Here is a 12,899-nt window from a genome sequence, read left to right as displayed (position 1 = left end):
AGGAGCCCTCACCTTAGAAAAGACAGGCAGTAATAAACCTTTCTCAATTTTCAAGCCTCAGTGACAAAAATGGTGTTAGACCCAGAGTGGAGCTTAGAGAATACTAGGTATTGCAAGCTCTGCAGTTTCTAATGAACAATTAAATACTAAGCACTGTGATGAGGACCTGAGTGTAGCCTATGATGCAGGTGAGGCTGTTTCCCAGGAAATAAAAAGCTCAATTTGGGGGAAAAAAAAAAAAAAACCAACAAAAAACAAACCAAAACTTTTCAATTCCCTGATGAAAAGCATACCTGCATAAGTTCATAAGTATATGCAAACCAATGAGATATCCTAGATGAATGGAGGCGTTAGGGACCTATTCAGACTCACTAGCTGTAGGCAGTTAGATTACCTGGACTACTTCAAATTTACAGAAGAGAGACAGACTCTTCCAAAAGATGGTTCAGAACAGAGCACTTTCTGGGGCAGTCTGAATTGTACCCTGGAAGAACACTTATCCTTTCACTGAGTACACGGGCCGTCTAGGAGGCGTATGCAAGTAATTTAGTTGGCTGTCTTAGGTGTCTAAAAAACAATTGGTATGAGTGCTTCCTAGATCAGTGGTACTTTGTGTACTCCGTGAACGATGTTTCTTGGTGAAAGACTGAAACAGTTTGGGTTGATGCTGTTAAAGAAAGTACTTAGCAATATTCCCCTAATGCTACTGTTCTATTTCATGTACCCACGTATATCTTAGTAGTTTGTACAATACCCACACCTTTCTTATCTGAACAGTGCTTTCCCTCTAACGGACCTGGTTAGTGTTCAGTTGGGGAACTTTTCTTAACCGTCTTTATTGATGTTTAGGAGAATAACCAAGAGATTTGGGGTGGAAGAGTTTCCTAAAGTAAGGAGATTAACTGTTCTGAGATTCTTTTTTACTGGGGGATTTCACCTGTTTCTCCACTGTTACAGAACCTGTCAGTAATGTGCAGTCCATGGTCTCTAGATAACTTGTCTCCAGTGCCAGGAATACAAGGGAAGAGAAAGTCTGGGGGGAAAATCAGCATGTAGCCACAGAAAATATTGGGAAGTGTCCCAGCAGAAGTTTCTGCTTAGAGAGAAGGGGAGAAATGGAGCAGGTTTTCATTTTGTTTATGGGAGGAGAAAGGCAGCTTAGAAGGACAGGAAGGACATAAGGACTAGAGGAGCGTACACGATTGTGCTCACAACTCTTTTTTAAGCAAGTATAAACAGAGAGCTTCATCTTGCTGCAAAGTGTTCTTAGCAATTGTCATAAGAAACCATTGTCTATGTGTGTTCATAATTATTCCTCTTTTTTTTTTTAAGGTACAACAAAGAAAATAAAATCCCTCAGAGATCCAACAGTGAAGATGTCCAAGTCAGACCCACAGAAGTTAGCTACTGTTAACATAGCAGACAGCCCTGATGAAATAGTGCTGAAATTCCGCAAAGCTGTGACTGACTTTACCTCTGAGGTGACCTTTGACCCAGATGGTCGCCCTGGTGTCTCCAATCTGGTGTCCATTCATGCCGCAGTAACCGGGCTTAGCATCAAAGAAGTGCTGCACCAATCTGCTGGTCTCGACACGGCTCACTACAAAATGGTAGTAGCAGAGTCAGTTATTCAAAGATTTGCACCTATCAGGAATGAAATCAAGAAACTCCAGGAAGACAAATCCCATCTGATGAAGGTTTTAGAAGATGGAGCAGAGAAAGCCAAAGAACTGGCTGCCCCCATCTATCAAGAAATAAGACGACTGGTGGGATTTCAGTAGAAACTGCTGAGTAGTTGCAAGGACCTTTGTTTCCTGGGACAGACATTTTGTTATTTGTATCTTCTTAATCATTTTGGTTTGAAACAAAACATTTTTTTTCCTGGAAAGTCTAAATAGAACATTGAAGGTGTTTGCATTAAAAAATGTGCATGAAGCCAGATATTTCAGTGGGACCAGCACTAAGCTTTTCTGGATAGTCAAAGAGGGAGGGCGGAAGCAATCACAATTCATGAAGAAATCACACAAAAGCAGAATACAAGGTTGCCCAAATGGGGTTTTGGGTTTCTCCATTGACAGCTGCAAGAAGCTGAGGTATAGGCGAGGTGATCAGAATCTAGCAGAAAGATTTGTAATCTTCTCAAGAACATCCTTAGCTGTGCATGTGATCTTGTTACAGATGAACAACTCATCCCATTGGTAGTTATTCAGCTTCGATACGGTGATTGAATGTGTTTGTGGATAACCAGCATAAAAGCACAGGCTTACGAATCAAAATGCTCAGGGTGATGAAGAGAGAACTTGCTGCTTCTCCGTCTCGCGTCTTCAAACTCAGTGTGATTTTGTATCTGAACCTAGTTTGTGTGAAGTGAGTCAGTGTGTCTTACGCATATGGTTATCCGTACTCTAAAACTCACTGTGACTACTGTGCTAGGTGGCCTCTTTGATAGTCACTCCAAAGAATCCAAGAGTGGACTTGAATTTCCCTTCTGCCACCTGTGCCATCCTGCTGGTCAGGTCTAAGGTACTTCAGTGACAAAAGACATGTGCTTCAGCTGCTCCTATTTCACCTGCTGTTCAGTTTAGCAGGGAGCTCCAGGATTTCCAGTTCAGCATCAAGTCTAGGAGTCCTTCAGAAAAGGTGCAAAGGAAAAGATGTAATCCTGTGTGAAAAAAAATCTTAGGTTGAGAAATTGGAGAACTTTCTGTAAAATGTACAAAATTACTTGTTTAGAAAATTGTGCTGAGGTCAGGGCCAGAATGGGATTAAATAGATCTTTATGAACTCTCACTACTGAGTCTCAAGAAAGCTCAGTGATGGGAGAATGGTGTTAGTCTGCACTGATCTTAGGCCTCACAAGACCCACAGACTGGGACCCACGGACCATGGCATTTGTTGGGGAATGCGTGGCAAAGGGCAATTGCCAAAAGGAGACACCCTCTTCTGAAGAGGGGAGGAGTAGTACATGTTAAAAGGTAATGAAAGCCCTACTGCTCCTGTGCCAGCATATTTAAGTATATCATTGCACTTAATGGTGCTGTGTTTGAAATTGCTATACTGTAATGTAAATTGAGTTCATCCTGTACTCCAGCAGCTCATAGCCATTACATAGCTATGGTATTTGTCGTGAAGGATAGCAGTCTTACGTGACTGAGTTAGTAAAACTGGGGGGGATTCTATGTAGTGCAGTTGTTTGTTTGTGTTTTTTTAAAAAAAAAAGCTATTTAGTTTTAAATTTAGTTGATGATCGTAGTGAGGTGATTCAGAAAGATTTATTTAATTTTGCAAAACAAGAAGTTGTGGACTGAGCGTCTGCGAATCTGTACTGAGACCTGTATTTATTTGTTAGGGATCTGAAGAAGAGAACTGCCATGCAAGAACTTGATGATGACAGAGTTTCTAAAGTTAGTCAAGACTAGAGAAGCAGAGTGGATGGAGACAGAATGGTGGGAAACCAAACTCGGTGTAGACAAGTCCAAGGTAATGTCCTCTGGAAAGAATACGTGTATTCAAAAATAGTCCCTGGTTCCAAATTAGCTGCAGTGGATTAGGAAAGGGCACAGTTATAACTGTGCATATTCAGGTAGCTTTACAAAACTTTTGTCAGTGTTTAACAGCTACATTAGTCTGCATGGGAACTAAGACAGAAAAGTAAGGCACACAGTTACTGCTGCTTACTGACTTGGCATAAAGTGTTCTCTGTGACACTTTTAACATGGATTGATTTCTGCAAAAGTCTCATAATAGGTTCCTTAAGTTAACACAGCACTCATGGAGATGCCAGAAATCTTGAATGTATCTAGTTTCTACCTGTTCCTTTTTTTCACTAGCAAAGATAGGAGCATGTATTCAACAGACAAATCATAGTTTCAAGGTGTCTTTACGTTTCTGATGCTCAAATCACCTAACGTACAGGGTTGGCATTCAACACACCTCCTTTGCAGTGAAAAGGAAATAAGAGTATTCATATGTCTTCAATACAGTTTATGAAAAAAAAGTGGGGAGGGGGTGACATCAACAGGCAGTTCTGGCTTGTTACCCAAACTGTTCTGAGCACTCTTTCCAAAACTTAGATTTTTTTTTTTTTTTTTTTTTTTTTTGAAAATCACATAGGTGAAGCAGGCAGAAAAGCTTCCAAAGAGCCCTTTTTTCAGGGCAGGGGTTTAATACCTTACATATTTAGCAATGTTTCAATCAAATTTACTATATTCTTTCTTTTTAATTCAAGAATAGATTGGGGTTTTCCCCTTCCCTTTCCCCTATCAGTCAAACAAATCTTAACTTGCCTGACCTTCAAGTAAGGAAATATGCCTGGTTTTCGTCTTCAGGAAAGCGAAACGTGTGAAATGAGTATGTTCACCTACTGATTGTTGGCTTAGCTTTTTATTTTAGTAGCTCCTGTGGAGGAATTCTCAAAATAAAAGCTGTGTCTGCCCAGTGAAATAATCCCAATTCCACTAACAACCAGGATCACTAGAGTCCCCTGAGAGGAGACAGCTGTAATGTAGAAGTTTGCAGGTTTCTGCTGCTTATTTCATTTTTCATAGAGTGTGGCTTTTCTGGGAAGTTAACCACCTTGGCATTCAGGTTAAGAGTCTAGGTGGGCCTAGCCTGGCTGCCTCTTTGCATTCCTTGAGCCATTTACTTGGCATCTGGGATGAGTTTGTCAGGCAGAAGCTGAGCTTGAAGCAATGTATGCTCACTGCTGTCAATGAGCAAAGGTCTCTGCTCTTCTACCTCCCCGTTTCCTCTACAGAACATTTTTGTAAGCACCCATTCTGGATGGTGTACTGTGGCAGTGTTTACTTTAGCAAAGTAGTGCAGATAAGTTAGAGCAGCTTTTTAGAGAACAGTTGTTGGAGAAGGCTTGATGCTATGTATTTCAGAAGGATTGGTTTCCCACTAAGTCTAGTATGGTGTGCCAGGGTTTTACTGTTTGTTTACATCTGGAGTGCAGTAGGTGCACTTCTGAAACGCGTTTTCATGTTTGGTTTCATCCAGTTCATATTCCCTGAGACTTCTCTGTGATACTTGCTGAAGTGCAGTTAGTGGGGATGGTGGGGAGTTTCTGCAGAAGCACGCTCGTGATCCCAGCCGCAGTGCTAGTGTAGACATGCCCCGTGGTGCTGTGGAAGTCATTGTAAGGTGTTCTTCCAGGACTGGATGGGAAAGAGATCCAATCACATCTTTCCTAGTTGAAGAAAGAGGAGTTGAAAGGTGGAGAGGTATCCTCACCCCTTGCTGTGTTACTCTTTTTTTCAGCTTCCTTTTCTTCAGCGATCCTTTTATTTGAATATGTGCAGTAATTTGTGTCTTAGTTTCAAAATCTCCTCTTCTCCCATTCCTGTATGTTTAGTGCATCTGAAGTACATACGTAGTGGTTGGGATCTGCAGTATTGGACCTAGCATCTCCAGGTAACTGAAGAAATTCACTTACCTTTAGAGATAAATATCAGCTCCGCAGTGAATAACTTGCTAAGATCTGACTAAAACTTTTATACACTTGAGTCATTCATCTTTGCGGCCAATGGTTCCTAGGAAGTCATCTTATTGCTTATCAGAAGACGCTAATAGTGAGTCTCAGTTCCGTGCTCCCAATTTAGAACACAGAATTTACTAGGCATTTTAGATGCAGGAACAATGTTTTTTTTCAGCAGAGACTCCAGATGATGACCGGCCTCATAAATTAACTGTGGCACTGCTCCAGCATACATCCATGCCTTAAATAACTGGAGTTTATGTATATTGTACATTATACCGGAATTTGTTTGTAACTCTTAAAGATGTGATTGAAGTATACTTATTTTTCAAACACCATGATCTGGGTTCTCAGATTCTCCAGAAGGCTTTGTGCATAGTTCTGATTCAGTGTCTGTTTATCTACAAACAATTCAGGCAAAACTCCTTAGCAGGGTTATGGTTGCCTCCATTAAAGGTTAGGGAGTTCATACGAGTGAGCTGAAAGCTTAAGGACAGTGAAATGGGATTCTTTGGGACAGACCTGCATCTAAATGTTTTGGGACTATAGGTTATCAGAGCAAATACTGCTGATGAAATCCTTTATGTCAGCTTACGTAGGAACTCTGCATCTGATTTGTTGAGGACTGTTCTATAACATGAAACGGTAACTTTTCTGGTCTCTACAGTTTGCTAGATGATTGTGTCAGCAGAAATGTGTTTGGATACCATTAGCCAAAGCCAAATCTAATCCTCAGTTCCAAAGCCTTTGGATGTTTTCCCAAAATGGGATTTCCCAAAACAGCTTGTTGTTTTTGATAAGCTACAATACCAACTTCAGCAGTTGCTGTAGGATCAGTAACAGCCAAAGGTCCATTCCGAATGACTCATTCATATTTTTCATTACTGCTCTGATGTACATTCTACTTATCCATGCGGCTCAAGGATCATGACAAAACTCAAGAGAGGATCTGTGTGTCGTTCTGGCAATAGCAACAATATGGACACAGGTGGGTCTGAGTCTTGAATCTAAAGAGCATGCTCTTTCAGTGGTCCAGCTTGGTTAGATTTATGTTCAGAACAACATGCTCTTTCACCTGTACTGATGTCTCTGCATTTGAGTTCCTGGATGCTGCCTACCTGTTTGTTCATGACTGCTTCACAGAGAGAATGAGACTAGCATGCTAGCATAGGGAGTCTACTGGAAAAGGTTTTCTCTTCAGGAAAGGTGTTATGTGTTCTTGCCAGGAAAACAAAATCCCTCTTTCTGCTGTATTGGACTATCTAATTTCCTTTAAACGGTTTGATCTGTTCCTTCTTTCTGGGTAAATTTGGCAATAATAATTATGCTGCAAGAAGAATGTCACTTTATTTTGTAGTCAAAAGTTTTGGAAGGACCCAAGCATCTCCTCTCATCATCTCAGAAGTCCCTTACATTGTGGGACTTTACTAGTTGCATGAGCCAGTTTCAGGGAGAATGCTGCAGCAAAACTGTGATCTTCTGTGACACTCATTGATCTAATTAAAGCTTTTGTGTTTCCGTTTGGTTTTTTTAACTCACTAGGTTGTGAGAGAAGACTTTTGTTAAACTTGAATTTCCGACCAAGCTTTCTATTGCATAGTCCTTTGGTGACTGGATGACAGCTGAAATAATGGAAAATTCTCTTTATTGTCACAAAAGATTCTGTGCTGATGCCCACTGTCTTTTCTTCGCGTTTTGTTGGTTGTGCTAATGGTCATATTGTGGAAGCTCTGACGGAAAAGTATTTATTTTGTTTTGTGCCAATGAAAAATCATTCTACCTGCAGCAGTCTCATATTATTATGCAAATGGCAGATTCCTTGATCATTTTGCTTTTGGGCAGCAGCTTTGGTTTCACAGTTATTTTATATAAACCCAAATGCCAGCCTCCTGCACTGAGGGATGAGCACATGTGCCCAGTTACAATTAAACTGTTTAACATCTGGGAAGGTATTTTGCTACTGTTGTAGATTGCTGTCACAGAACACCGTGACTGAGGATGAGATTATCCACTACATGAGTGGTCTCATGCTGCCTGTGGACGTGAAGCTAAGCACTGAGCTTAATGTCTGTTGTGCTGTCGTGCTCTCAGCACTCCAACGTGGCTGTGAGACAGGAACAGCAAATCTATGCCACACCAGAAGGCTCGATCGGTTCCAGATGTGCTATGTTTGGTGTATCTGCAAGATGAAATGTCAGAACAAGAGTTCCAGCACCGAAATGTTTAAAAGTTATTAAATGTTTGGTAGTAACAGCATGCTTGTAAAAAGGCTGGGTATGATAGCATGGTCATAGTCTCATTCATATGGCCGACATGAGAAGTCACATGGCTGTATGTGATGGTGGAGTAAAGCAAGCCATCTGCTTCCTCAATACAATCAATGTAAAGACAGTATGAGTCTAATTTGAAGGGTTAATGGATTAACCCTTACAGGTGGGAAGCAACAGCTTATGGCAGAGCAAGGTGGTACCAGATCTCTCTTGCTGTCCTAAACCATTCTGAAACAAGATGCTTACAGGTCAGGTAGGGACTTCAGGTCGTACAAAGCACAGGCAAGATCCTGCATGGAAAGTGTCACTTGTAGATACAACAGCATGTGGGACGACTCATCCATCAACGTGAAATGATGGTCACGTGACGATAAAATTAATGAAATTCTGTCAGAAACATTTGATGTATGTTCTCTGCTATCTTTGGTGAAAACTTCTTTCTGATGCCCCAGCATTTATAGAAACATCTTGTTAAACTAAATGCAGATGAAACTTATCAAAACAAGGCTACTCTCTGGCATTACCCAGAGTTTCTGGTGTAGGTGGTCTCTGGCTTCATTCACCCTGTTTACCATCATGTTTCCTTCCCTAAAGCACATCCTTCTCAGAGTGAAGTAAAATCTTGTATGTTCAGTGTTGTGAGACTGACTTTTTATTGTGACTGGAAACAGTTGTTCAGATGTATTTCAAGACTCTCTTTGTGGTGTTTGCTGCATGAATAACAAAGATCTCAATAAGTGCCTCGAGTACTCAAGCCAAGAAAGATCTTTCTGAGTGGGCTGGAGCTTGCTTTGCCCACACTTATTCCTTCCCAGCCTGTCTGGCAGATGTTCCTACAGTGAGAATGGGAAAAAGCAATTTTCTATTTAGGCTTGTGGGCCAAATGTAAGTTCAGGGTGGCACTGTGGCATCCATTCTTTCTAGGCAACCCCCATCAACTTTCTGTTACTGACATAAGTGCTTGCAAACCCCAAAACTGAAGTTGTGTAGATATTCGGGGGCGGGGGGGGAAGGGGGGTATTTACCTTACAGTAGCTGTGGTTCTTCAAGACTTGTTATCCACATGTGCTGTGTCCTGCCTTCCATCTGTTCTGACCAGAAAGTTACTCCTGAGATTCTTGCTCTTAAATATAGGTTACACTTTTTTCTTGCAACAGGAAGCAAGGTGTGCAGGGTGAATGCTGCGCTTCAATGGCTGTGTCTCTTAAAAGAATCCAGTCAAACATTCCTGGGGCATATGTGGAATCCATGTTGCCAAGGCATCTCAAAGGGCCACAGTTTAACTGTAGTTTTGATGCACAGAAAGCTCCTCCCCGTCACATCAAGAGCACTTCTCAAGAAGTGCTGGAGTTACTGGCTGGTCGCAGGCTGAATGCACTGGATGTGGACGACTAAACCCATTTCTTTCTCAGAGCTAGTGCGTTCGCTAGGCATGCACGTTGGCAGCTGAGGAAGAAGGGCCTTCATGGACCTTGGGAAAAAGTTGGTTGGGAGAGGATTACTGCTGCCGTTGAGACAACTGATCTAAGCTGCGACACTCCTGACTTATGTTCAGCAACATGAACCCCCTAGAAGGAAGCTGAGAAGTGGATGAATTTACTATGTGGGCTGCATGAAGGCTGCAGGTTGCGTGGTGTTGGTGTGACCTGTTGGGAAAGTATCATTTTGGTGTTTGATAACCATCGGAGAAACAGCTCAGGGATGTACTGGGATTCTAAAGATCTTGGATTCAGGTGTGTTGCTGGCTTCTATGTGGGAGCAGGTTGTTCTGGCTCCACTTGAAGATGAAATGTGCTTTTGCGGGAGGCTTCTTTCTAATGGGCTTAATTCCTACAGAAAAACAGTGGTGTTAAAATAGACTTCAGAGTTACAATATATGTGTATAAAAAAAACACCAAAATTGGGGTGGTGAGCACCACTGCTTTTTTTAATCCATTTTGCTTACAAGCATCATCACATGCTGGCAGGGATAGAAACTCCACTTTTTTCTTCTTTCAGCCAGCAAAGTCCTGGCTCAAAGGGCTTCACTCTATTCTCTGCTCGCCTTTGAGGAGATGGATTAGCTGAAGTGTGAATGTCGTCTTTGTGGTTTATGAGGATGTTTCGGTAGATGATGAGTGGGTTGTCAAGGGAGATCTCTGGGTGGCCTGAGAAGGTTTAATGGATGCTGGAAGGTTGGGGGGGCAGGGGGTGTTTTAGTTCTCTTTAGTTTAAAAAGTAATGTGTCTGCAGCTGAGGATCAGCAGCTGAGAATTAAAATAAATAGAGAAGATTTCCTATCAGCTTTGTAGAATGTTTTGCTACAGCTTCATAAAAAGCAACGAAATGTGCATCAGCAAGGCCATTTTGGTCTGTTGTTTGTAATCTGATTTGGGTCTTTGTTGTCTGCCTTGCAGTTTTCTGTTCCCTTAGTATTATTTCTGCAGGAAGAGTTTTGCTCCTTGGTTAAGCAAAGAAAATCTAAAAATATGGCTTACCTTCTGTTTCTTCGATGGCTTTGAGCAAGTTGCTTAACTGTGCTTTGCCTCAGTTTCCTTCACTATAAAATGAGGCGTAGGAGACTTCATTACACAGGTATTGGGAGGCTAAACTAATATTTGCTAAGCATTTTGAGCCTTCCAGTTGAAGATGCCCTCACTTGGCGCTGAGTTACAGTATTTCTTCCTGAGATGCTCTATTAGTGGTGCTTGTGGCATGAATAAACATAGTGAAACGTGCTGGAGGGCAGACAGTTCAATCCAGGGTAATAAATAACGGATCCAATGAAAGCGTCAAAAGTTGTCTGCTTCACAGAAACCTGTAGGCTATTGCTTTCTGACTTGATACTTTTTGTTCTGCTGCAAAATGCTTGGAAATATCCTGAAAGAAACTTACGCTACACTTTCTACCGCAGCTCCTTAATCTTTGTCTCTTCCTTGCAGCCTGAAAGCGAGGGCCTCTGGCAAGGATCTAATATCAAAAGAAGGGTAATGCCACTACAGCGAGGGGAAAAATAATTACTAAATTTCCTGAATAGTGAACAGTTTGGGTTGGGTTTTTTAGTGGTTTGGGGTTTTTTTTTAAGGAGCTGGTCCCTCTGCTCCTTTGCCCCTCACTCTACTGGTGGGTGTCTCTAGGGTGGGATGCCCCCGCCAGCCCTTGTTGCAACCCTCTCCCCCCTCCCCACTCCCCAAAACGGCAGCCAAGGGAGAGAAGTAGTTTGCCGCGGAAGACGTCCCCGGCGTTCCACAGCGGTGGGGAGCGTTGTTCACCCTCTGTGGGTGGGAAGGAGCTTCCCCTCTGCGGGGGTCCCCATCGTCGTGTGTGTGGGTTGTGTGTGTGTCCCCCACAGTCCGGGCGGGTGGGGGGAGCGCAGTGCGGGGCCGTGCGCGCCAGGGGGCGGCCGTGGGCTCGGGGAGGGCAGAGCAGAGCCCCGGGGTCCCGTGTGTGTCCCCCCGGCTCCTAAAGGACCCCCCCAACACCCCTCCCGGCTCAGAAAGCCTCCCCCCCCAGCCCAGGGCCCTGGTTTCCCGCAGGACGGAGGCGGAGGTTGCTTTTGCGTGTGTCCCGCTGCTCTGGCCGGGGCGAGAGGGTGGACTCCGAGCTCCACGGGTGCAAGGAGAGAACGGAGTTCAGCTTTTCGAATTCAAACTGGTCCCCGCGGGGAGGGAGCCCGGCTCGGGGCGTGTAATTTGCGGGGTCGGTCCGGGAGGTCTCCATCAGCTCCGTGCCGCGGCTCCGCGCAGGGGCCGGGCTCTGTCCCCGGGTTCCCCCCGGGCCTCTGGGCACCCCCGGAGCCCTCCGAAACGTCAAAAAAAACAAGCAAGAGGCGTCTTTGACGCTCAAGTTGCCCGTCAGCCTTTCCGAGCCCCTCGTCCTCTGCCTCCCTTCCTCTGGGACGACGCTCGCTGAGCAGAGCCCAGCGCTGAAGGCCGGCCCGAGGTGTCGGCGGCCCGGAGGGCTCTTCCTTCGCCCTCCCGGGGATTTGGGAGCAGAGAAGGGGGCAGACCCTACCCCACCTTCGGGGTAGCGAAGCCCTGCAGGGGAAACGAGGGTGACTCCAAGCTCCTCTCGGTCCGTCCCCCTCCCGGCGATTTCTTCCCCAGCGCTTTTCCCTCAAGCGAGCGGGAGGCTGGGGAGGATTTCAGTGGCCGGCTGGTTGGAAAGCGTACGGGAGGGGATGGAGATTAGTTTGCTGAGCCCTCCCCGCTCCCCTAAGCACGAAACCTACGAGCCGAGCCGAGCCGAAGATCGGCCAGAGCCGTCCCCTCCGTAACGTGGGGAGGGAGGGAGAAGCGTGCCGCGCTCCCGGGAAACCTTCCCTGGCTTTGTTTTCCAGAGGGGGCAATAGGATCGACAGGGCAAAATGCACCTGATCCCGCTCCTGGCAGCGAGGACAGAACGAACGTATCGGCAGATAAAGCCGCCCGCCGCCTTTTGTTGCAGTACGAGCTCCGACACACACGACCTTTTATCCTCTTGGCTTTTAGTCGTTCCCCTCTGCCGGGGCTACCTAAAGACACCTTCGAAACGAGAGCAGGGGCGTGGGGTTCGGAAAGCCACGTCCCATCCCGGCCGTGTATCCCAACCTCGAACCCGTCGCGGACTTGCGAGGCGATGGAAAACCCGGCGGGGCCCTCCGCCTCCCCGGAGCGCTGCGAGAGCCGCGGGGCCACGGGAGAGGCGGTGGAGGAGAGGGGCTAACCCGGAGCCCTTCGCCTCTGCCCTGCTCCTCGGGCCCCAAATTCGGGGGTGGGCTGTGTCCCCATCCCAGGGGCTTTGGCGGGGGGGCTTAAAGCGAGGCAACGATCGCCTTCATCCGATTTCGGCCAAAGCCGGCGTGTTTTGCTGAGGCAGGGAATAAATCTGCGAGTTGCCGAGCGCCCCGTCATGTAACGTTCCCCGCAGCTGGAGCTCTTGGGGATGAGCGAGAGGTTAAACTCCACGTGAAAATACCCCGGGGACAACGTGCGTGGGGGAGGCGGGGGAGGCAGCAGCGGCGGACCGCAGCGCTCTTTCTTTTCAAGCATCTCAGCGGGGAAAATTGCGGCAACTTCCCTGCGACGAAAACCAATTTAGGGGAGAAAAGAAGACGGCAACAATTAGAGAGTCGATGCGTTTCGAGAAGCGAAGCCTTGAGCGCCCGGCACCGTTCCGCGCAGGGCACGGCG

General features: G+C 45.4%; 1 protein-coding gene across 3 annotated transcripts in view; it reads left to right on the top strand.

The window, feature by feature from the left end:
* Positions 1-8,753, top strand: part of WARS2 (tryptophanyl tRNA synthetase 2, mitochondrial) — a 47,741-nt gene extending 38,988 nt beyond the window's left edge. For all 3 annotated transcript variants that reach the window (XM_069785915.1, XM_069785916.1, XM_069785917.1), the window contains exon 6: positions 1,333-8,753. In XM_069785915.1, the coding sequence (XP_069642016.1) occupies positions 1,333-1,781 (449 nt within the window). In that variant the 3' untranslated portion in view covers positions 1,782-8,753. The remainder of the gene's footprint in view (positions 1-1,332) is intronic.
* The last annotated feature ends 4,146 nt before the right edge of the window (positions 8,754-12,899 follow it).

Source organism: Haliaeetus albicilla, chromosome 6 (genome assembly GCF_947461875.1).
Source record: "Haliaeetus albicilla chromosome 6, bHalAlb1.1, whole genome shotgun sequence".
NCBI lineage: Eukaryota > Metazoa > Chordata > Aves > Accipitriformes > Accipitridae > Haliaeetus > Haliaeetus albicilla.
Note: the sequence above shows the minus strand (reverse complement) of the source record. Positions and strands in the feature narration are given on the sequence as shown.